Source organism: Leptonotus elevatus, chromosome 1, assembly GCF_054856555.1.
Source record: "Leptonotus elevatus isolate MCC_2025b chromosome 1, RoL_Lele_1.0, whole genome shotgun sequence".
In the NCBI taxonomy this organism is placed as follows: domain Eukaryota; kingdom Metazoa; phylum Chordata; class Actinopteri; order Syngnathiformes; family Syngnathidae; genus Leptonotus; species Leptonotus elevatus.
Window position 1 is genome coordinate 55,336,250 of NC_141239.1, and position 26,652 is coordinate 55,362,901.

Below are 26,652 nucleotides of genomic sequence, written 5' to 3' on the forward strand. Positions count from 1 at the left end.
TTCTGCGGTGAGCAATTAACTGAAAATCTGACAAACAGTGGAGGGCCCCGGCTGCCATGAAAGCTCACCGAGAGTATTTCATCCATCTAGCTAGGTATTGTGAGCGAGTCTAAGTTACTGCAAAGTGCATTAATAGCCAATTTTAATGAAATTATACATTATATGTATTTGGAGACCGATGCAATGTTGTTTTAGTCAAAATTAAAGATCGACAAAAAATATATATATATCGTCCCTTTTTTGATTGTTTACTCCCAAATTGTTCAGGAGGCTGGTATCTATTATTCATGTCAGTACTCCGTGACTCTGACTTTGCTCAAACCCTTCACCCCCAATCAAATATTTGAATGTACAAAAGCAAAACAGAATGCATAGGAGCAGTCCGTGTTTATGTTCATGTGTGGATTTATTTAAGTAAATGTTGAGTAAGATGATTGTAATTATCCTTGCTCTCCCCTTGGCTGCAGAGAATCAAACAACATTTCCACAAAACGGGTTGCATAAGTTATTTTATTTTATTCCACAGTAGGCTAATAATAATTTCTTAAATGCATATTTGTAATACAACACGTTAGTAAACAAACAATAATAATAATAATGACTGCAGTTGCTTAATGATAGCATTTCTAACCGATTTTTTTCCAAACATCCCAGCCCCTCCCAACTATTCCATTGTCTGAACCTTGGTCTAGCCAAATTAGAGTTGATCCGCAATTTCCCGTCACATATTGATGGCAATGGGAGTAAGACGCAGTTTTGGAAAATGTATATTCCTCCTGTTGCCAACCCACCTCATTTGTGAAGAGACAGTGTTCCTTTTGCGCATGCAATATTACATTTTTTTGCTATACATGACAGTGTTAATTATTGTTATATGAAATGGTAAAAGATGCATTTTTTTTAAAATTTCTTTATATTTTCAAATGTAGCGCATGCCAAATTTCATTTTAAGATAAGCACAGCAGAGAAAGCGACAGCAGCTCACTTGTCTTATCTTATCCATCGGCATGTGTCCACTTTTTTAAGTGTGTTTGGTCTGGAAAGATAGTAAAATAGTTCAAATATTTGAAGAAACTTCAACCACCACTAAACACTAAGGGGCTTATCAACTCAAAAAGGTCAATCACCATTCACAACTCTTCAAATCCACAACTCACAAGCAGGTTGCCGTGAAATACAATGGAAACAGCGACGGAAATTAAATAGTCGCTTTACAAAATGCTTTAGGACAAAACTTTCCTTTATACTTGCATGGAAGATATATGATACAAAACATTTGATACGTTGATTTATATTTTCTTATTTGTGGTCCAAGGTCTGGAATATCCAAATGATTGGACAAACAGATTTGATGAAAACGACACTATTCATTTCATTAATAATATCTCATGATTACCAAAATGAAAGTGTATTGTTTGGTGGACCCAGCACGTGAGTCCGGAAATTAACGAATATTTTGAATAATAATGATAATAATAATATACACAGACAGTATAATCTGATTATTTGACACTGAACGAAAAATAATTAATGAAAAATATAGCATATTCGTGGTTAGTTTAAGCAAAAGTACAACACATAAAATTGTGCACAAAATAACATGGAAGTATAAAAAGTAAGACGATACAAAAAAAAGAAGAAGAAAAAACGGTATAGAGCAATCAGACTTTGCAACAGTTAAACATACATCAGGTGACAACAGGGGTCAGTAAATTGTTGTATGCCAAATTACTTTAAAATTGGTTAAACTCTGCATTAGTTTATTTTTGTTCTTTTTAATCACCTACCTCTGCATTTGATCTATTATAATTATAATAATAATAATAATAGTAATAATAATAATAATTATTATTATTATTATTATTATTATTATTATTATTATTATTATTATTATTATTATTATTATTATTATTATTATTATTATTATTATTATTATTATTATTGTTGTTGTTGTTGTTGTTGTTGTTGTTGTTTCTGTTCTTCTTCTTCTTCTTCGTCGCCCTCTCGTTGTGTCTGTTCTTTTCCTCTGGCCGCGGGGGCAAGTCTATACGCGTGGGAGAGACGCTAAAAAGATAACACACAAAACATACAAAGGCAGACGGACTGAAAAAAAAATCAAGCGGGCACGTTTCCGTTCCTATTTTACCTTTGTCTCCCAGTAGTCGAATTTGGTCCTATTCCGCAAGCAGCATGCACAACTCATTAACGTCAGCGTTACTACAAAGTGAATATACAACGTTGATGGTAATAATTGTTGGCCAATCGCGTATGTGAGAGTATAGCATAAGATCCCTTTGGTCGTTAATTTTACATTTTTCTTTCCCGTTATTTTTGTCTTGGCCCTGGTCGGAAACGTTTTTGACTTGTTTGATTTTTTACGCTGAAGGTGCTATTTTAAGTGCACATTTGAAGAACACGCCAACAATTTCCTCAAAGTGCAAATCTCTGCTCTTTCCCCCCCTCCTTGGCTCCACTGTGGTTGCTCTCGGTTTGACGCCATTTAATAACCAACATTTGAGTCGCGTGCTGGCAAGACAGACTGGCAGGTCAAAACGAACCTCACTGACCCCCGGCCCACCTCAACCAGATTGTCCTATTGGACAGGGACAGTAACCTGAATCCCCTTCCTTCTCCCCGACTGCTTGCACCTATTGGCTCTCAGTTGACTGCTTGGTTTAGGAACACTTCACTCAGTCATCCTTGCACATACAAGCAAAGTGTGAACCATGGGTCTAAACCACCACAGAAAATGTGAAGGGAGAGAAACAGATTAGTGAGAATTTGATGTATAGGCCTATAGCCTATGCAATGGCCAATAGCGGACGATATTGTCAGAAAAAATTGCAGGATGTATAACGTTTGCGTAATCGTTTTATTTAGACAGTCTTAATCACATGTTGTCTAATTGTTGGTGCACAAACGCTCTGGTAATAAGAAGCGAGATAGGTTATATCCCTGCAGCGCAGTGCAGGAAGAGAACACAGAGAGAGCGACTGCGCGCTTTTTTTTCAGGGGAGCAGAAAAAGGGGCCCATATTTAGCAAACCACATCTGCCTGTGAGCGATCAGGAATAATAGCAATGCCAGCCAGCAGCGTGAGCCTTGAAATACGCACTGAATAATCCATCCACGCTTTCCCAAAAGAGAACACCGTGCTCTCTCTTTTTTTTTTAAATTGTCTTCAGAGTAGACGCGATCCAAGGAAATCAACCACCTCGCCAAAGGTAAATCCAGGTAAGTGGTGCATGTGCGTTTTGCATGCTCAGTCATTTTTTTGCCGATGTGTGTTTCCGAAGAGTGCGGATCCCATGCGCTGTAACCTGCAGAAGTGTGCTGCGTGCCAGAAGTGTTCTCTGGATCTCGCTGAGATGCCCATTGAGCGTCCCCACTTGTACGCGCCACTAGTGGACAAAAACGGTTCCCTCTATGCGTGTCAGTGAATCCTTCTGAAGACAGATGCCCCAGGATGGTATGGGGCCTGCAGCCTCACCATTCTCTCTCTCTCTCTCTCTCTCTCTCTCTCTCTCTCTCTCTCTCTCTCTCTCTCTCTCTCTCTCTCTCTCTCTCTCTCTCTCTCTCTCTCTCTCTCTCTCTCTCTCTCTCAGGGTGAGAAAGAAAGAATAAGAGAGAGAGAGGAAGTGAGAGAACATGCATGTGGTATTAAATGGGACCTGGCAGCCAGGTGTAAGGGAAAAAAAGATCTATAGCTCTACAATGATTTATGATGGCTTGAAAAGATTGTTTACTGTCAACTTGCACCCCACTCTTGTCTTCCCTTTGTCCATCCTCAGATTTCAGTAATGTGCTTCCATGTGTGAAGGGGTCACAAGTTCAACCGTTGTTACATTTTAAGGGCTCCTATATGTGCAAGTGTGGCATATAAGTTACAATTTATAGCTCTGTAGGTCTTGATCATGATTTTGGACACTTCTGTCTAAACAGTGACAATAAATGGACAGAATACAAAAAAACTGCGGTGAATACAATAGACAGGTAGACCTAACAAAAATCTTGTAGCAGTTTCTTTTATTGTGTCTTCTTGACATGACTGGTGAATCAGACACTTACATGTTCTGCAAGTATAAAGACATGTTTATCCCCCACACCCTGACCTCCTCCTTAAACCCCCAACACACTCATTCTTTCTATCTTTCTCTATCTCTTTCCCTCCATCTCCCCTGATGTCAGGGCTTCTTTTGAGTTTGTGGTTAAAGATTAGCATCTCTGATAAAGATTAACTCCCCCTCAAGGGAAGGTGCTGATGGCATGAATATCTAGCCCAGGATTGTTGGTAATACACCGTCCGTTGTGCACCGTCTACGGCAAAAGTAGTTTGACATGGTAGTAAACTGATTGCTCAGTGTAAGGTTCAATGTAAAATGATGTTTTTACATCCACATTGGGCACTGTAACTGTTGTGTGAGGTGTTAGTGAAGTCGAGTGTGATAGATGCCATTTTCTTAAACGAGCACCAATTCACAGGCTAGTTTTTTAAAAGCAGTATGTGTTGACTGCATCACTTAGATTTGTTGAGACACAAGTACCCCGATCACTATAGTGACCTCCAAATTTAGTTTTTTGTTAAAGCATAATTTCACAAAAAGTCCATATATTGCGAGCAATTATTTTCAAATTTGCCATGTCTCTCTAGTAATCACAAATATCAGATATAATGGAGAGACTGCAATAACAAACCAATGGAAGAGCAAAAAAACGACTCATCTTTAATTTACAATCAAAATTGTAGTGGAACAAACTGACAGAGTGACCAGGAGCACACTCCATTTGTAGTGCACATGACTTTTGAAAAGCAGTGTTGAAACTTGCTTGTGTGTCGTCTAGCTGTGAGAGGAAGAAGGAAGGAGATGAAGTGTATCACAATACAGGGCTTGTCGTCACTTCCCTTTTAGTGTGTCAGTGTCTGTGTGTGGTGGTAACGCTGCATGACTGTTCACCCTCATTACATTTTCACACAATTTTTAAATGGACTTGATTTGAAATGTTGCTTTTGAGAGAAAAAAAACTTTCAATACTGACTTAACTATAGTAGGTATGGTTAATGGTTAATCACGGTGTATAGGGATTGATCTTTGCGAAATTGAAGAAAATATAGGAAATTAAGGAAAAATAATTAAATTCAAGCCAAGATATTCTGAAAGCTGCTGGACGCAGAAAATTGAATTTCGAATCATTACTTCCACCTGTAGGCCGACAAGTGAAACTGCACACATATTTTTAAATTATTTATTCACATAATAATCAATATACAAAATAGGGGAGAAGACTGAATGCAAACATGTACACAACACAAACGACTAGAACAAAAACTCCCTTCTTCACGTACACGATGCGCACATGACGTCACATCCACAGACAGAGGGCAGGAAATTAAATTCCAACCAAATCCAATCTGAAAACTATTGGCGAGAGGCTTGCAGGAGTACCCATTTGTGAATAGCTAAAGTGGTAGATGTTTTAGTAATAAAAAGTAAAAAATGTATATATATTTTATAAAAACGCTATTGTAAATACATTTTAAAGCAACTTTTTACATATAGAGCAACTTAAAAAAAACGTATTCAATGTTTTTTATTATGAGAAAAGTGATTACGCCACGGATGAAATTTAAAGAGAATCATTAAGAAAGGCTTGCTAAAATATAAATAAAATGGCACATTGGTAAATAAAATTACGTAGGAACAAAAGCTAAAGTTTTATTTGAACAGGCATCCAAATTCCTTGGTCTCCTATTTTGCTGAAATGTTGGCTCAAGCTGCTCTGTGGGTGCGGAAGCGGCCTCCTTCCTTTGTGTCAGCCTACATGCTAAAGCTGGCTATAGTCGGGCCTCTATCATTCTCTGGACTACTTTGGAGTTGTCCACTCTCACTGCTTATTCCGTATCTCAAAATTGGCGGCGTACTCGACGTGCAAAGTGTGCAGAGACTGAGAAAAGCCTGGCTGATGATGCGATGGGGATGGACGACAGCCAGAGATGTGCGTGGGCGGAAATAATAAATAGGCTATACTGTAACTTAAGGTGGAAATAGGGACTTGCAGAAGTGGTAGTAGGCCTATAGCTCATGGTACCCTGAAGGTAGGGAGAGCCGTTTTGATTTTTGTTATTTAATTTATCACTTTTGGGAAAGCTGTGAGGAGTGCAAATATAGAGGCACAGTATAGCCGCGATTTTATTTCATCACTTTGATACATCTGCAATGCAACATCAACAAGGAGCGTACTGCATAATTAATCATCATTCGTTTAAAATGTATTACAAGATGATAATTTTTTTGCAAGTGATTGGACAGGGTTAGGGTTTCTACAAGTAGCTACAGTAACCTATATTATGCTGTACAAAAACGAGGATAACAGGACATGAAATGAAATTATGACATCTGTGGATGCATATCTGCTACATTTTAAAATCACAGTTACGCATTTTTACCATTTAAAATGTATAGTTTTATCGATGCAAAATATAACACAATTAACAATTTTTTTATTTTTTTTTAACAAAACGCATTAAAATAGGCTACATATACCTGTAGCATCGTAACAATTCACTTTTCACATTTATGGATTAGTTGGCAATGTCCCGTACACGTTCAGGATATTTTCTACGGGGCCTATTGTTCTTGTTTCGCAATAAAGCGTAAACAGGCAGATATTTATTGCTATGATTTTTATGCATGGTGGAGTTTCCAACATTTTGATATAAATTTTTGAAACACGGGGCATGCGTCGCTTGTTCATGTAATTGATACAATGTTCACAATCAATAAAGTCCACTTCAGTAGGCTACTTAGTGAATGTTATAGCTGCTCAAATTGCTTCATTCCGGGATATGACAGTAGGGAATCGTTTAAGATTGGGATACCTGTCCATTAGACGACACGATGTTTCTGTTCTCTATTGGATTTGCAAGACCTTATGCCATGTCTTTTTTTTTTTCTCACTATTCTACCACTGACTGCCACTAACGCCAGTTAGGAGAATTGTGGAGGCTGCCCAATTCCATCAAAACACCAGGACATAGAAGAAACTCTCTCGGTAGGTTTCACACTGTATTTTGTTGTTTTTGTTCTATGTGTGCATGTAAACCATATAAGCCCTTCGCAGCAAGATTTACAAATACTGGATGACTATAAAAAAATTATTTTTTAAAAAGTCTTTATTTTATTTTATCTTTTGTTGACTCATCTATTTATTTATTTATTTATTTATTTTTGACATAGGCTAAATGTAAAAGCCAATACAAACAACAATTGCGAGATACGGGTGAGGAAATGATATACAATATAATAGAAATATTCCTAAAATGTATATATGTGTGTATAGTTAAGGTAATGTATACTGTCATGTAGTAATTCATAAATGTGACAATGTGAATGCAAATCCAATAGGGGAATTTGACGAATCATACAAGCTCTTTGCGAATATACTGTAAAAACACTAATTGTAACCCAGAAGTAACTGCCATCTAAATTATGTTTCACCACTGGGATAATAATTTGGCTAAAAATAAGGACTTATTGTGCTAGAAAGACCAATTTAAGCCCTGCATTTGGGCAATAACAATCATAGTTTTTTTCAATCGATTTGAAAGTTTGTTAGATCACACATATCGATGCATCTCCTTGTGTGCCTGAAATGTTGCAACTGCGACTTACACTACATTGAATTGTCCAAGAAAAAGAAAAATCAACCACCATTCTCCGCAATCAAAGGCGTGCTTTTACAAGAGTGCACAAGTAAATCCCCTCCGGGTGCACGTTTCTCCCCCACACTGTTGCACGTTGTGGAAAAATGCTGATTTTATGTTTGGTTAATGAGTAACGTGGTCTTAGCAGATCCTTCAATTTACACAAAAGGCTTGGTTAAATAAAAACTTTGCAGACTGGCACATTTTCGGCTCCCACCTTCTTCCACCTACACGGAACTACATCCTCTTATTTCAGATGCCAACAACGAATGCTATTTGCTTTTAACTCGGTCTAGATTTTCACACATGCTTGCGCGCACGCATTTGCATGCGAAAAACCTCAGAAATCTTACGTAAATCCAAACGTCGTGCATATAATAAAATTAAAATAAAATAGAGGGGAGTTGAAAATAGACCATCAGTGGAGTCTGAGTCTGAGCAGGCTGTGTGGTTCTCTCAGCAACGGATGCTAGTATATATGCTACAGCCTGTGAGAATTTGTGCTTACATTGCACAAGTAAAAGCAACATATAATAGGCTACTACTACTAATGTTCCTTTTTATTTCCGTTTTTTAACTCACTCATTTTGGTGCTGTATTATTTAAGAACAGATTACAACTACACGTTTATTGATTGTTCTACTCAACATGTCCTCAAATTTAAATGACCATATTGGTCACTTTATTATCTCTTGATGCTGTTCCCACACTCAGCAAGACTGGACTGGCTATCTGGCATTCAGGGCAGATGCCCGATGGGCTGGCGTATTTAAGAGCCGATGCAGTGCTATTTAATGATAATTATCCTCCATTTTACCTCACATAACTGGTATAAACTAAACAAGTGTGCCAGAGTGCAGATAGACGCTAAGGTCACAGCGACACAACGACCAAGCTCAAGCCACCTATCTATTGACTAAGAGGCCTAATTTAACAGAACTATGATTAATAGGAAGTATTAATCTATTTACAATATTAACAGCAACCTGAACCAATCACTGGCAAAGCTACGTATAGCTAAGGTGGTCAAGTCATGTCTTAATACATATGTTTATAAGAATCTGTCTGTGAAATAAAATCTTGCAGTCAATGTGAATTTTATCCATTATTTTCATGCCATAACCGGGAAACATGGCTTAGAAGTCATTGTTTATCACAGACATAATTTCATGAAATCAAATGCGCACATATCCGGAACCTAATTACAAGCGGAAGCAAACTTAAAGGCACATTGTGTAATAATGAGCACCATCTAGTGGTGAACTAATAATTCATTCATTTCAAAAACCCACTATTGATTTCAATAATATGCTAAAAAAAAACATTAACATATATATATTTTTAATAATCTTAAGCCTAGTAATCATTATATGACATGACTCGAGCCTCACCTTACAAGTGACTGACATGTTTCCTGCCATCTTCCTGCTACGGATGTCCAAGAGGCAATTTGCGAATGTAGTTAGTCCTGCTTGCAGCTAGTGTCGGGCCCAATGGATCAACCGCCGAGTGCAAGGGGTCTGAGTCCCGTGATTTGGGCTGCCGCTTGATCCAGTCTATAGCTCATCTAACTTCCACTAGCCGCTTTTGTTAGCTGCTAACTCCAGCTCGCTATGTCTTTCGGCGCCACTTGCCGGGGTTCTCCCCGGCTGCCAAGTCGCTGTCGCTTGCCCAGATGCTCCCTCGTTCATGCCAAATAATAATATTGGTGGAAGTCTTGCAAAGTTTGGGCTCACTGAGTTACCGTAGTTTGCATTCGGCTATATCCTATTATTTGATTACATCTAATGGTCAACTATTACACACTATATCTTTTAGTAAGAAGCAGTGTTTAGAATTGTGAAGAATGAAGAGTTTTTGCTGTCATTTTTAGATATGATTTGAATAAATGAGCCATTGATTAGTATACAAAACATTGTCAGCTTCACTTGGCTGTTAGCTTGCAAATGCATGACATAGAAGTAGCCTATAAGCAAAGCAAGGACAAATAAAATGGCATTATCCAGTAAATTAAACAAAATGTTGCCTTTTACTTAGACTTGATCCTGCTTGTATTTTGAGTGTGTTGAGCAAGGTTCTGGTTATGTGTGCATTGTGCATACACATGCACGTGCACGTGCACATAAATGTGCATGTGCGTTTGGGGAGGCTGGCCAGTCTCAGTCAAAATGCCATGGCCATTTTTTTCTTTTTCCTTCTTGTGCCAGTACAGCACCGCCACTCAGTGACGGTCTGGATGTGTGAATGACTCTGTATATGTGCCTTGTCATTGACTGGCGACCATTCCGGGGTGTAGTATAGCCTTTAGGCCAATGTCAGATGCTCCACGTGACCATGAACAGAATAAGCATGAGATGGATGGATGAACATGATTGGAGAAATATAAATGAATGATGTGCACACTCCAAAGGCACGAGAGGAAGAGGATAGGCTAATGTTCTTTTATTGTTTCTAAGTCACCAAAACTAGCGAAAAAATGGCCACACACAACTAAACAATAATGACTTCTGCATTCTATGTCGCATGACTGCTAAAACTAAGTACATACATACTACCTCACAGCATTACACATTACAACGCTGCACAACATGTAGAAATTAGATTCAACCTACTGTATCCGAAACATTGCTGCAGTGGCATATAAATACAACATAGCCTACTGTGAATTTAATGTATATTTTTTGTCTATCGTGTAGTGCGTAGAAGTTTAGTCGTAATCAGAGGAGGATACCGAAAGGAGAGTATAATTATCGCTGAATGGATCCGACTCCACGGGAGCTATAATCTCGTCAAAAACTTGTTTCTTGGAAACAGATTTGCTAGGGTGTGAATATTATGTGTGAGCGAAGCTGAGTGTTGGGGACTGCACGTTCTTTGATTCAATAAAAAACAAACACGCTCTGAACTGAGCAAAACAAAAAAAACAAAAAAACAAGTAAATAATTTTGCGAAGCAGGCCGAGACTGTATTAACACTGTAGTAGGCTAGAATTGTTTCTGCTTTTGTCCATGAAGGATACAACGCAATTCCTATATGCTAGTCTTTTTTGGAAGCGTCTATCTGGAGCAAGAGCCATGAGATCCAAAAAACATGCATGCAGTGAGACGTTCATGATTCCTAGGAGAAAGGAAACCAAGGCGAAAGCCCAATATTGTTGATCATTAACGGTCTCGTATTTTTGGGTTCCTTCGGAGCTATATTTGGCTGTTTTGGGTGGTCCGAGGAGCGATAGATCCTGAAAGAGAAAGACATTTGAGGCCATTGTTATCAACCCGGAGCGGTGCAAGCAGGCAGGCAGCGCTGCTCGTGGAGTGGAGGGGGGCGGGGGCTGGGGCTGGGGTCTCCAGCAGGCAGCAGGCAGGCTCCCGGTAAGCTCGTTCAGGCTTGTGCGCTAGCAATAGCCTGTCGTTAGGCTATCAGACCTATAGCTGTCCGTATATTCCACCACATCACCATCGAAGTCTTGAATTTGTCCATCGTTTTCATCCGCTGACCGTTCATGTCACACGGCGTCCGGCTTGCCGCCCTCCGCGGCAGCTGGCGCCAGGAGGTGGTGGCGGCGTGGAGGCGGCGGCGGCTACAAACAGCCGCCTGCTAGATGAGAAAACATCGGAGCGGCTCACGTACAAAATAGAGGAGTATACCGGGAAACGCCAGGATTCTTCATTCATTTCAATATTTTAACTTGATTAATGAAATGTCCGGGTGACGACTAATCTTTGATGCGATCTTGCTGGGTCCTTTCGGAATTGTACCGGGACCGCCGGTGCTAAGAAAGGTAAGAGGGCCGGCAAGGCGTTAAACGCACACAAGCTCTAACAAAGCAGAAATATATGTGTTTGCGCATAGTGCGCTTTGGGCATGGCTCGGTTATGTATGACCCGTATGACTTCAATGCCGGTTCAACAAGAGTTCACTATGCTTTAAACTGTTTTATAGGTAGCCCCCTCCCCCTAGGAATGCCCCCTCCACCTTATTCTGCATGCCGTTTCTTTCTCTCTCTTTTCATGTGTAGCTGCTATGTTCCTTTTTTTTTATATATATATATATTTTTAGAAATAAGCCTATATGTAGTTGGCATTTTCACCAATATTGATTCAAACAGTTCTTCTTCTGGATTCTAGCTCCCTGATATAGAACTTCATTTATTCGTTAATTCATGATGTGTATTTTCTTTTCTATAGGACACGTCAATTCAACACTGATCCGTAGAGCAGGCTTATATTGTTGTTTCCGTTAATGGACTTCCACCGTTTTGTTATGTTTTGTATTATGTTATATTGTTAAACAACAACAACAACAACAACAACACCAACAAAAACAACAACAATAATAATAATAATAATAATAATAATACTATTATTATTATTATTATTATTATTATTATTATTATTATTATTATTAATAATAATAATATTAATAATAATAATAATAATAATTTGGCTTCCTGTCTCCCCGCTGGCATGGTGCGACACGGCAGGCGCCATTTTTAATTTTATAACACAGGATGAAGCAGTCACTGGACACCAAGGCTGACCTCTCCCTCTCTTCCTCTCGCTCTTGTTGTTGTTTGGGTGCTTGTGTCAAGATGAGTGCATTATTCGGGGAGACGTCTAAGAAAGTTGGTGATTATATTAAGCAGTATAGCCCTTACAAGTCAGGGGCATAGACATTACGTGGCCCGTTTTAATGGTGAAACAGTTATGATTAAATAACATAGTCCTCCTCCTACCCTCACTGTCATGGTCCCGCTCCCTTTTTTGTCTCCCCCTCTCTGCTTTCGACTATTCCTCAGAGTAAATAATTAGGATTCCAGCTTGTCTAGCGGAAGATAAATGGCGGACGTGTGACGTGCTGAGAGCTAGCGAGGAGCTGGACTGTGTCATTTCCGATAAATAAAACAATGCAAATAATAACTATTATGATACCATAATAATAATGTATGACGTTTAGACAGATGAAAAATTATTTACTTGAATTGTGTTTTTCATTCATTTGTATTCATATAGACTCGACCACTCTTCCCTGCGTATAGTTTCAATGTAGATAAATAATTTTAAAACGAATCATTTATATTTTCTTCACAGAACATTTGTCATGTGCTAAAACGAATCACTATTACCATCTGAGCCTTTTTTATGAAGGAAGATTTGCATTTGAAATACATAGGACTAATCCATGCAGTCCTGTTCCGTGCGTGGGCAGACAGCGTCTCTAGTTAAAATATTAGTTGCATACGTGAGAGGAACGAATGCTATCTATCTATCTATCTATCTATCTATCTATCTATCTATCTATCTATCTATCTATCTATCTATCTATCTATCTATCTATCTATCTATCTATCTATCTATCTATCTATCTATCTATCTATCTATCCATCCATCCATCCATCCATCCATCCATCCATCCATCTATCTATCTATCTATCTATCCGCCCGTCCGTCCTCCTGCCTGTTTATCTCTACGTATACAGATAAGTATCTCCATTGATATTTATCTTTTTTCTTTTAATAAAAAAAAAAATTATATGTAGTGTGAATACAAAAAAAGAATGCATGCCATGTTGTGTCAATATATTTACGTTAAGTTACGTTAAATTGGAAACAATGACAGCCTTTAAATTAGCAGTAATGAGGCATGAGGCAAGCCCGCGAATACACTACAACACTGACAGAAATAGGCTACCTGCATTAGTCACGTTAGAAGTTAGAACACAGAGTGACCAATTTGCCTCAGACATTCCATAACATGTCACAGTTATTATTAATTACAACAGAGATGTAAGGATATACATTTAGCTAAAAAACAAACAAACCTGAACTTGCAAGAACGAAAACAATGCAAGGAAATACCTCCTTTAGCAAATAATTTGTCTCATATTAAGGAATTAAAAAATACACATGCACATGACTTGTTTATTTGAATTCAATCGGCAATTATGCACTTTTTAGATTTATTTTTCTTGCTAATATCATTACAATGTTATTTCAGAAATACCATATTTTACTCCCTGCTCTTGCACCCTATTTCAACATTCAGTCACAGTCTATATACAGTGTGTGTGGGGGTGTGTGCGTGCGTGTGTGTGTGTGTGTGAAGAAAAAGGTCTGCCCTCCGCATGCCCCCTCCACAAGAGCATCTGCAGCCTGTGCTCGGGCTCAGAAGAGAGGGGGGCAGGAGGTGAGGGAAGAAAAGCGCCGGTTTCTATTCATGTCATGGCGCCTTTCAGTGGCAGAAGATGGATTTATCTCTCTCATTTCTTGTTTCTGCTTTTCCTAACCTTTTAGGTCAGATTGCAGGAGGCCATTCGAAAGACACCGTCACGTGACCCCTGGTGCCAAATGGTCTTCCGGCAGTGTTTCTCAACAAGGGCCGGAGCTAAAGAAGACATTGTCGCATTTCCCAGACATGCAGAAGACAACATACTACGACAACTCAACTCTTTTTGGTGGCTATGCGTCTTATCAGGTGCAGGGGGCAGCAACCGCACCTGCCAATGGCTTTGGAGGCTATGAAGTCCCAGGGTCTCATCATCAGCCAGCCTTCCAGTCAGCAACCCATCTGGATGTTGACTCTTACCACCGATCTGCCTGCTCTTTGCAGACACTGGGTGGTAATGGTGGGCAGCAGCAGCAGCAGCAGCAGCAGCAGCAGCAGCAGCAGCAGCAGCAGCAGCAGCAGCAGCAGCCAGCCAAAAGCAAGGAGCCAAATGGCAGCTGCATGAGGCCCACCCTGCCTCGTGAGCACCACACTGTCTCCCAAGTGTCTCCGCCATTGGCCCCCAATCCAAGTGATGGTAGTACCATAGCTCAGCAGCCAGGGGGCAGTGCTGGTTCCTCGTCAGTCCCCAAGTCAGGCCCCAATAGGTCATCAAATTCCTCCTCCTCTACGTCATCCTCCACTTCCTCCTCTTCTTCCTCTTCGCTGCCCTCCAACCCAACTTTGGCCAAGCAGATCTTTCCCTGGATGAAAGAGTCCCGCCAGGCAACCAAGCAGAAAAACTGTTCACCAAGCAAGAACTCGGGCAACGGTGTGTTTTACCCATCTTTTTTTTTTACACTCTGCCAAACTAGCAACCAAATTCTACTTTAATTAAATCTTACCAACTTCTAAAAGTCCATCAAAGGAACAGCTCCCCCCAATTTCCTTCCTTTGCTTCTCCATCACTATATTTCCTTTTGATTCATTATTAATATATACAAACTATTTAATCTAAAATATCTAGAAAATTAATAAAATAATTTCAAAAACACAATATTTATTTTATAGCATATAGCATTGCCATTTTGCAATAATCTGATTGAGAAAAGACAAACAATCCTGCCACGTTATACCAATCAACAAATTCCCCAAATAATGCAAGGCCCCTCTTGCATTCAGAATTGTCATTTAGATGATATGTAAATGAACTAAATGTGAATTTAAGGCAACCTTTGTGTTCATATTATTTCTGCTGCAGCTGTGTTGCTGCAGGGGAGTTTGTCTTTGTGGCCAAGATGCAATTTAGCTGCCCACAACAAGTAACAAGGCCTTTGTCTCTTAATAACTGCCACTGTTATCAAGTGGTGACAACCAATATCAGGGGATAGGATGCTCTGCCTGCACAGCATCCCTACCTAAGAATTCAGCCAAAGTACTCAAGTAAGCGTTCTGTTACTTTTGAATAATATGACTAAAAGTAAATGGAGCTCTCCAAAATAATTATTTGAGTAAGTAGTCAGTTAAACTACTCAAAACTACTCAAGTATAGTGTAAGCACAGAGTTAGCGAGTAACTTTTATATATATTTTTTATATATTTTTTTAATCAGAGCATAAACGTCACCTAGACAAAAATATGAAATGGGACTGAACAATTTCAGATATTGTATAACCATGTCACAACAATCAAAATCTGATCAAGAGAGGGTGTCATCTTTTGTATTAATTAATAAATTAATGAATGATTAATGAATAACATTTATTTATTTGTGTATTTTTATATTTCTGGGATGAAACTGAATGCAGACATCCCCAAAATGTAAAAATTTAAAATAAAATAAAAAATAAAAAATGGACAAACAGTATTTTCACGACCATAAGGCACACCGTAGTATAAGGCACAGGCACGGTAAAACATACGCAAGCTCAAAACATATTGTAGCATGCTATTATGCTAAACATACATGCAAGCGCTAGTTTGTTTTTAAAAAGGCAGCAAGCGTAACAAAACTGAGTTTGGTTGTACTTGAAGTATTTACTGTAACAATGTAAACAGTGAGTTCAGTTGTATTTGAAGTCTATAACAAGGTACTCACATTGCTCTTGATCAATCCAAAAATCCTTCAAAGTCCTCATCTTTTCTATCCGAAACGAAACAAAGTTTTTCATCAAACACGGCAGGCTCCGTCTCATTGTCAGAGTCAGTCTCGTTGTCGTGCGGCTCCTCAGAAATGATGCTAGCTTTCGCGAAAGCTCGAACAATAGTGCGAACCGACACGTTCGCCCAAGCATTCACAATCCATTGACAAATTGTGGCATAACTAGCACGGCGCTGCCTCCCAGTCTTGGAAAAGCTGTGTTCGCCATCGGTCATCCAGCGCTCCTACGCCGCTCACTACTTTACCTTGATCGCCATGTTTACACCGATGTCCAGCGGTTAAAGTTCTTTGGTCAAGCCTATATGTCTAATGATAGCAAACTCCGCGTTCATTTGCCGCACCGGTTTTTTTCACAACGGCTATGAGATGTGCGCACATGAAGTCACAGATCAGGAGGGGCGGTGATGTGTGGAAAAAGCCATCTGGTCTCTTTACATACACCTCAGTCAGCCACTTTTTAATTTTGTCCTCGTCCATCCAGCCCTTTTGATTGGCTTTGTCGATGACTCCAGCTGCAAATGTTTCTTTAGACAGCGTCTTCCTCTTGAAAACCACTGTCAGTGGCAGTTTCTGTCCATTAGCATGGCAACCGAGCACAACAGTAAGCGCAAAATTCTCGTGCCCCGTTGTGCGTATCGCTACCGTGCTGGTCCTTATCTTCTCGACAGTGTGGTTCACCGGGATGTCGAAAGTCAGCAGCACCTCGTCCATGTTGGTTGGGCTGGATGTGCTTGTCAGCTTTTCCCTGTAATCAGCCGGAAATTGCTGTGCCACGTTGGATAGCTGGTGCCGTTTCATGAAACGAAAACACCAAGACTGACCTCCTTGAAAATGCTGAATCTTTATTTCTTCCGCAAGTTTTTGTGCACTCAGTCGAATGTTGACTGTTTAGACGCTTCTCCCAGCTGTTCTTTGGTCATTAATCCATTGTTTGAGTTGGTCTTCCAACACGGGCCACCTTGCCTGGTTTCAGCAGAAACTCTGACTTGGCGAAGCTTATTTTCCTGCTTCCTCCACTTGCGAACCATGGATTCGTTGATCTTGAATTCTCTTGCAGCTGCTCGATTTCCATGTTCTTCCGTATAACTGATCGCTTGCAGCTTGAACTGTGCTTTGTAGCGTGTCACTTTGTAGGTGCCATTTCGGGGGTCTTTAACCAAACCGATGTTGTTATGCCCAATGCACATACCGGCACTATATACTTTACCTACTGGGGGCGTGTCTTGAGCGTCCGCATGCCGTCATCACAGTTGACTCTTTCGAACTCTCATCATGACTGTCTTCAGTCAGGTCCGCTTTTCAGTTCACTCTTTCACCGTCACAATCGCTCCCCCTCCTTTTCATGTATCCTTCCGCCAATCACGCTCATTTACAATACTGTAGTTCCGTCCTCCCAAATCAGAAACAAAATAGATTCCCACAAATACATATATCAATGTGAAAATAAATCCTCTTACATATATAAACAATGTGTCGACGGGAAATCCTCTAAATATTATATCGCTTCCAATGTTAATTTAATTGATTTTATTGACTATAAATGCCTGTTATGGTCCACGATGGCCATTTCTTTTTATTTATTTTTTATTTTTGGGTGTGGGCTGTGTGATAGCTCCTCCCTGATTGGTGGCTCCTGTCCCCCGACTCTGTCTACCAATCAGGGCAAGGGACTGAGATTGATTGCCATACTTCATGTTTTGTGTGCAGCATTCTCTAATTTAACTTTGAAATTAACTAACAATGATTGACATTTTTATGTTGTCAGTTTCTGTGTTCAGCAAGCTTTCCAATGGTACAAACCTTTTGAAAATAGGATAAGGATTAAGACAGAACAAAGGAGGAACATTTCTACTTCTATTTATTAGTGAATTAGTCATCTTTCAGTTGACTCTTTCGTGGTCTCATCAGGCTGGGCGTGTCTTGAGCGTCTGCATGCCATCATCTTTCCGTTGACTCTTTCTCACAAACAACGCCTGTTTTCAGTCAGGTCCGCCTTTCATGTATATAAGCAATGTGTCAACGGCACACAGCCAGTCAGATTTTTTACCTCGGTCCACACATAAGGCACACCTCACTTTTAGGCCCATCGACAATTTTTGAGAACATTTAAGACTTTAAAGTGCACCTTATAGTCGTGAAAATACGGTAAGTGTTTTTCAAATAGCAGCAACAATATACAAAAATGGAAGGATCGATATTTATATTTATTTTTAGTTGAGAAAGATAACTAGTATATAGTAAGTGATGAACAAAGTTGTTAATTTTTTCTTCGTAGTCTGGTTAGTGACGTACTGTATATTTGGTCTGGGGCACACAAACATTAACGTAGTGTCTCTCATTAAAAGTTGGACATGTGCATGTATCCTCAATCAATGAGAGAAGAGCATGATGTGGTGCAACATTCTAGTGACCAGATCTCACAGTTGACAAAGTGCGGCTCTATTGCAATTTGTTTATATGTAGCTAGCCTATTCTAATACTGCATATGTGTTTGTATGCGTGTTGGTATCTGTGTGTTGATAGCTTTTTCTGTGTGAATTTTGTTTACTATGAAACATACATGATTTATTAAGTTGTTCTTGTTGACGAACAAATTTTGAGAGCATCTGGAGACCTAAAAGCTATGTCAGACAGTCTTGTTTATTTAGTAATTTTTGCAGTCTGAGTTATGGTTATACCTCTACTTTTTCTGCTGTAAGGTTTGTGTGCTCATTTTAAACACTGTAAGACCATTGGAAATATGTCCAATGGTAAATTAAAAGGTTAGAAATTAAGGTCAGGAACACTAGACCAATATGACATGATAATTATTCACGAAGGTGTCAGATACGGCTATGTCGGTACAGACTCCTCAATCTATACGAATCAGCAAGGGAACCTTAGCTGAATTGATTTTGGATTTGGATTGTTGATTGGCTATAGTGATACTTGGGTCTCTATTTTTTTTAGAGTGCATGCAGAAATGCTGGCGTTTTATGATTGTCAGGCAGGCAGGCACGTTGTTGGTTCATAGTTTTGCACCATGCTAGGTATTCCGAGTGGGTCCTTTCACACATCTGACAGCGTGGCAGAAAGTCGTCTAAACTATATACCGACTGGAACCACATCTCGGTTTTGGAGCACGTATAATGCAATTTTGGTGTATTTGATCGGGGCACAGGCAGATATATTCAGAGCTCTGCTGGCGTGTGGGTGGTGTCATTGGATTTGACTCGAGCAAATCAGTTTCTTCTTTTCCCATGTCAACGACTATCAGTGCGCTGCATTTAAAGAGAATGATATGAGCCACTTTGATAGATGTATAAAAATGGCTGTGTCCACGCCCACAATGATGCTAAATGCATTTTTTATGCGCCGGCTTGCTTGTGCCTGCGGAAAAAACAACTGATGGTATAGCGCCAGCACTGGTGAAACAGATGATTCACATAGAGAAAATGAGTGTCAACGAACCAAGAAAATAAAAACCTAAAGTTTGGAGTCTCTTTGGATTTACAAACAATGCTTGGGAAAATGTGGTTGTTTACACGTTTGAAAATATTGTAGTATTATTGTAAGAACGTTTGCACATATTGTAAGAATGTTATTTTGTAGAGTTAAGTTCATTATGATTTACGTCTACATTAACGAATGTTATCTATTTCATCATTGTTTCTACATCAGATTGTTTATTTTCTACGCTAACTAGTTCAAAGTTCAGCTCACAAATTTTAAAATGAACTAGCTCAATTCATAGTTCATAATTAGCAATAGAGCAAGCCTTATAGCTTATTGATGATGTGCATATAGCCGCAATCTTGCGTGTGTTAGTCACCAAGACCAAGACTACGGCGCCAAAAAGTTTGTTAGAACGCATTTAATTCTTTTAGTGATTTTGAAACAGATAGGTTTGTTGCAAACATCAGACATTGGGGCTGTAAGACCATCGTGGAACTTGCTCAACCCGGCCACTCAGAGGGGAGGATCTATGTATTGATATCTATGCGGACAGCCGCTTGCCTTTAAATGTACGTGTTTTGCTTCCTATTTCATAATAATCACGTAGCATTTTAAAATGTTTTGTTGTACTTGTTGCGCTGTTGGCCTTTGAACTAACAACTAGGGGTGTGCCAAAAAATCGATTCTCATAATAATCGCGATTCTCTTTTAGTACAATTCAGAATCGATTTAAATGTTGATTTTATTTAAATTATTTTATACTGTCTTCCCTTTGTTTGTGTGTGCCTTTATTGGTGTTCATGTTGTACCCGATTTGGCCACTTAGGGGCAGTGTGGTTCCACGCAGTCTGATACACTGTTAAGTTGTAGCCACATTACAGAATAGAAGGAAAAAGTCACGATGAAGTTATTTCAATAAAAGTTGTTTTTTGCAGCATGGAGCCGTTCTTTTGAGTGATAAACGTGCCACGAGTAGAGCACTAATTACCATTAGTGAGTCAGACTGGAGTAGATCATTACGATTCCTTGAATATCTTTAAATTGAAGCAAAAATCATTGTCAAACAAATCATTTTGAATCAAAATCGTTCTCAATCGAAAAGTTATTCTGAATCGAATCGCGCACCCAAAAATCGGAATTGAATCGAATCGTGAGACATTCAAAGATTCCCACCCTTATTAACAATCGTAAAGAAAAAACCCTCTGGATCAACATGGGTGTGTTTACTTGATGTCATATCACCAGAGAAGATTTGCAGGGAGTGCCATGAAAAGGTTTAGAGCATTGTCAAAGAGCATCAGGTATGATTTTGAGTGTATAGGCTCCATACACACTCTATTTTAAGATGCGCCAATTGGCGTTTCCACATGGTTTAAGTCTGTAACTGTCAAACTGTCTTAAATACAGACTCGGTAAACCGCTACGATGTAAACAAAACACCTTTTCCAGTGATGTTACTCCATTTGATTCAAGTCCGCAAATTATGATTCTATTATTACGGTAATTTACCACGAGCATCTGACCAAATTAACACCCATTGGTGTACAACTCTACTCGATATGTATCAAATCGGCCTCATACCAGAAATATGCCTTACATAATTCTAATGTTAAGCAATCATTTTATTAAAAAGATAATTGAACGACTTTGTCAGTAATATTATTCCAATGTTTGATTATTAAAATCCACTGCTTTAACTAAAACAAACCAAATCTTTATAAACATAAATTAATACAGCCACAGGAAACACACTTGTGAATCCGCTCAAGGCTTACGAGACAGAGATTAGAAACCTGCACCATTTCTCATGTTTTAAGTGGAGTTTTTGTAGGCTGAAATGATGACCTTTTTGGGCAGACATAGACACCAGTGCATGACATAACTGTTCTCTTTTGCATTTCGTACAGTAACATAGATTGAATGTGAGTCCAGGGTTTTTTTGTCTCTTCTGACTGCAAGTGAACGGTGTTGTTTCCTTTGCTGTTTCTGCTATGCATCACTTAAATGAGCCACTTAACTTCTGTGCTGGGCTATGGAGTCTGGGTCCGTTTGATTGGAGAAATGGAGTCAAATGTCAGTAGTGCTTACGTTGGATTGGGGAAACAGTCACGTGACAGCACGGGAGGCGTTAGTCACTCTGCCAAACTAAAACAAATAGATTGCACAGCAATATGGGTCATTCCAGAATTGAAGTACATCTTTTGTCCCACCCATCAAATTTTAAGTAATTCACATACAAAATACTAAAACATGCAGTTTCTAAGTAAAATGACTTGTCCTAACACAACTAAGAGAAAAGAATGCTTGAAAATATATTAAAAAACAAAAACAAAACAAGTCTGGTACCCCTAAAATGCTAATTTTCTCTTGTCCCACCCCCTCTACTAACCAAATTGAATCTCAAATAAAACAGTTAAAATGAAAATTTAATTTCTTTTTTATTATTATTTTTTTCATTGCTGGTTCATTGCTGTCTCTTGTAACTGTGGGAATATTTGTTTTAATAAACAATATTTCAAATAATGATTATTATTAATGGAACATGTGTCCCACATCATGCACACAACCATTGCTTTAAGCGACCTCTTCAGGTTAGAAACTGCATCAAAGCCTTCTGTATGCTCTTAGCATAAAAAATAATATTTGAAAAAAAACGTATAAAAATACATTTTTGAGAGTGAGGAACGAAGTATTACAAAACATAGTTTTAGCTTTTCCTATTTCAATCCTGCTGTTATTTCCCTGTCAAGTGTCCGCTGATAACGTTCTCCTCTCTCAGCAGCATCAGGTGGAGGTGAAAGTGGCAGTGGCGGGGAGAAAAGTCCTACTGGCGGGTCATCCGCATCATCTAAGCGAGCACGCACAGCGTACACCAGCGGCCAACTTGTAGAACTGGAGAAGGAGTTTCATTTCAATCGATACCTATGCCGTCCACGGCGTGTGGAGATGGCCAACCTGCTCAACCTTTCTGAGCGCCAGATCAAGATCTGGTTCCAGAACCGACGCATGAAGTACAAAAAGGACCAGAAGTCCAAAGGATTAAGTTCCAGCTCAGGAGGGCCTTCACCAACTAGCTCACCGCCTCTGCCCATGCAATCCTCTGCCAGTTATCTCAACTCAATGCTCCCAATGGTTGGGGGAGGTGGGGGTGGAGGGTCAGCCTATGATGCCCCATCTCCCCCATCCTTTGGTAAACCTCACCAAGGAGTTTCTTACTCCATGTCCACTGCCTACTCCAATCTTCCAATGAAGGGCTGCCCTCCACAACAGAAGTATAGTCACCAAGACCAAGACTACGGTGAGCCACATCCTCACCACGGCCTAGTACAGGCCAACAGTACCAGCTTTGGAACCCCCACTAGCATGCAGGCCAGTCCAGTGTATGTGGGGGGTGGCAGCTATGTGGAACCCATGCTTGGCTCCGGGCCCTCCATGTATGGCCTAAATCACCTTGGCCCCACACTATCCCATCACCAAACCATTGAATACAATGGTGCAGGGCCCATGTCAGCCACTAACCAGCATCATGTGAGTGGAGGGGTTCCTCCAGGTCCCTGTGACCCGCCCACACATGCAACGTATACAGAGCTCTCGGCGCACCATACCTCGACTCAGGGCAGAATCCAAGAAGCACCCAAGCTCACTCACCTGTAGCATTGGGAAGAAAATGAAGGACGACCACACAGAACAAGTAATGTGACTCATTAACGGGCTGAACTAACACTTGGGGACTCACTTGCAGGAAAAGGGGTGTCATTAGAGACAGAAATGAGACAGAGAGGAGCAATTCAGTGGTATATGCTTTCCAGACACTTTGGGAAGTAATCAATGTTTTGGCTCATAAATTCTACCCATTGATGTTAGCAATATGTCAATGTGTTTTACTCTTAGAAATCCATTTGAATTTGTATTCATTAATCTCAAACAGAAAACTCACCATGTACTTCTATGTGTTTACACTTATACAGTAAATTAGGAACAGGCAGTACGGTACAGGGTAACAGTGGGCGGCATGTCTTTGTTTGGGAGCTCTGGCTTCCTCCCACACTCGCCAAAAATTTTTGTTAGGCAAATTGAGTACACTTTAATCAGTAGTCCCCAACCCTTTTTTGCGCCATAGATTGGTTCAGATGCTGTTCGTGGGCCGGCAACGTTTTCCCCAAGGGCTCATTATCACGACTTTACCTTGTTTTTAAATTGCTAGTTTTCAAGCATCTGTCTTAAAAACGAAGGTAACTAGAGAGTGTTTCACCATTTTATTAACGTATGAAGTACACAAAGTGTAAATCCAGTAAAAGTTTTAAGATTATCCTACATTCTGTGTTATCGTTGCTACGTGCTATTGTCCATGATCAAAAAACTACACGATTGACTGCTGCTTTGGTCCGATGGATGCACGGCTAGTGAGTAGCGACTAAACTGCTAATGTTTACATAGGCAGGCTGTGCAAACGCTGCTCGCCTTTTCATATTTTCCACATAATCACTTGGTTGGTACTTGTTCAAATGATTCAACAGGAATTGTTGGGTTACCAGTTTTTGAGGATATACCATGCACAATGGTTTCATTTACTTCACGTTGCTTTGCAATGGTGACGAACTTTGCTCATCAAACTAGCTTAATCTTCAGACAAAGGACTTTTAGCAGTACACTGAGTCATTGTTTACTAGTAGAAAGTAGAGAAGGAAAATGTCAACTTTGATCGGCTGCTGTCACACACATTTCCACGGCGTCTGATATGCTCACAGCTGGTGACCGTAATATTACGATTCTCGATCATATAATCTCTCAGTCCAACGTATATTGTCCTTTAGGAGAGGTAATTGACAGGGCGGGGTTGTTATTGGATCAGCACCAGGCCACGGACCGGTGGTTGGGGCCCACTGCTTTTAAATTGACTGGTCTAGAGTGTTACCCGCCTCTCACCCAAACTCAGCTGTGATTTCTCCAGTAACCAACGACCCCAATCAGGACAAGTGGTATGGATAAAAGTTAGAAAAAAAATAGCATTGTGTGATACTGCCAAACTTGTGAGTACACTAAGTAGAAATGACAAAACCACAACCCGAAAAAGAGGCATTTGTCTTTAATATATCTAATAAAAAGCTAATGTTAAAAGCGTTCCAATTCCAAACTCGGTAGTAACCTGAACTGATCTCCATAGATCTCAAAATCTTTGTTCAATTGAGCCACTTATTAATATTCGTTTTAAATAACAGAGCGAGATCTCATTTAAATAATAGAAACCCCACAAGACCCGTATACAAACAGGTCTTCCAGATGAAATAGTGGAGTGTTTAATGGGAAGTTACTGAGGTGGCGAGATTAATGACTGTGAGTTTTCTTCACCTCCAGGCAACACATGTTGTCAACTGAGCTGAGCGTGTTGAGCTCTTAGAGAGAGGAAAGAATAGCTGGCACTCTTCACTCTTGCCTGTCCAGTAAGTGCATAAAAACACTGATTCGTGATCCTCTGTCTCTTTTCACCTCCTGCCACATGTCTGTGTGGATCCACATTTAATCACTAACCCATTGTGATCAATATGTCACAACAGCACATTACTTCTGACTTGGGCAACAATTTTCTATGATACTATTTATGCATCTATACACAAATTTAACACCTACAATCACTTCTTCTCCCACTGTTTGGAACGCTCCAAGGCTGTAGATTCCTACCATGACAGACATACAATGTCTTTCTAAGTACTTTAGCATACCACCCTTTGTACACACAGCAATGCTAAGCTAGTTTCCTATTGTTGGTAAATGTGCAGTCAGGTAACACCAGCTGCTTACATTGTTACGTTTGTTTATGACCTTCTTTTCGCAAATCATTGATACAGGGTATAGAGTTGAGAATGCCTTTTATTTATGCTTACGCCCATTCTCTCCCTCGCTTTCACTAATGGAAGGGTTTACATAAATCGTTGGGCATCATTATTTTATATATATATTTTTTTGTTTTTTTTCCTCACATATCTTGACTTTTAAAATGGATACAGGGTATATATTTGAAGAAAAATGTTAGTCCCAGAAATGTGTACACATAAAAAAAATGGGTTTATTTGTTTGATCAATCAAAGAGTTGTTTGGGCAATACACAAAAATGAAGAAACCTTTTTAAAACTAATTAACTCAGTGTTAAAAGCATTACATCTTTGTGGTCCTGTTTACACTCTTTGATCTTCTGGAAATACACTCATAGATTTTTTTAAAAGTGTGATTTACACAAATGCAAATTTTTGCATCTGGGCATCACTGTTGCACTTAGAGTTTACATTTTTAAGGTACAAATAAAAAAATAACAAATAAAATCTTATTTTGAAGGAAGGCTCTTCAATCAGAGTCTTTCAAATGTGAGTTCAAGTGAACATTCATATAAAATATTTATTTGATAGCCAGTTTAAAAGACTTGTCTCTGCATTATCATTATTTATCCATTATGTATTTATATTGAGAAAAAATACTGTAATTTTCTAGCATTTACATGTTATGAAAGAAAAAAACTGCATTGTGTTTCTTCTTTGTCAATTGTACTGAAGTTACATTTTTAGTTATTGTATTTTGATAAGGAATAAGTACTTTTTAAGTTCCTACAGTTACCCTTGTACATAATTGTCTTGACATGTACAGGGATATGACAAGGATGGGGATTGGTAACCCATCCATGCATACTGTAGAATTTTGATTGATGTATTAGCTGGGGGGAAATAGAACTTTTTGGAGAACAATTACTTCTTTATTTGCCCTTTATCAACTTTTTATTTAATTGTTTATAGAGTTGTCTGTCCAGCAATTCCTTAATAAAATGTTACTTTATTCAGAGTTTCATTCACTTTTTCAACATCCTCTATGGCAGAAAATTTAATATGCTGTATATATATTTATATATATATATACATTAGTGCTGTTAAATTGAGCGCACTATTAATTTTGACCACAGATTATTGACATAGGATGGTTACGTTCAAGGTAGCACTAGTTGTGTTTGACAATAAACATAACTACATGCATTAAAGTAAAGCATTTAATAAAAGTTTGCATATATGACATTCATTAAATGTGTTGATGTCAAACTATCTGGGTCATTTTTTTCCATTTTGAATTATGCAAGCAATTAACTGATTAGAAAAAGAGGCGGATGAGCATGT

General features: G+C 39.2%; 1 protein-coding gene across 9 annotated transcripts in view; it reads left to right on the plus strand.

Moving 5' to 3' along the window:
- hoxb3a (homeobox B3a) overlaps positions 1 to 26,391 on the plus strand; it is a 44,219-nt gene extending 17,828 nt beyond the window's left edge. For 2 of the 9 annotated variants that reach the window (XM_086070503.1, XM_086070510.1), the window contains exons 3-5: positions 6,986 to 7,049; positions 13,992 to 14,734; positions 22,278 to 26,391. In XM_086070503.1, the coding sequence (XP_085926629.1) occupies positions 14,113 to 14,734; positions 22,278 to 23,152 (1,497 nt within the window). In that variant the 5' untranslated portion in view covers positions 6,986 to 7,049; positions 13,992 to 14,112 and the 3' untranslated portion in view covers positions 23,153 to 26,391. Of the gene's footprint in view, positions 1 to 5,751; positions 6,094 to 6,985; positions 7,050 to 11,051; positions 11,480 to 13,991; positions 14,735 to 22,277 lie in introns of those variants that run through there. The other 7 variants (XM_086070480.1, XM_086070517.1, XM_086070533.1 and 4 more) reach the window with 6 other exon arrangements.
- The last annotated feature ends 261 nt before the right edge of the window (positions 26,392 to 26,652 follow it).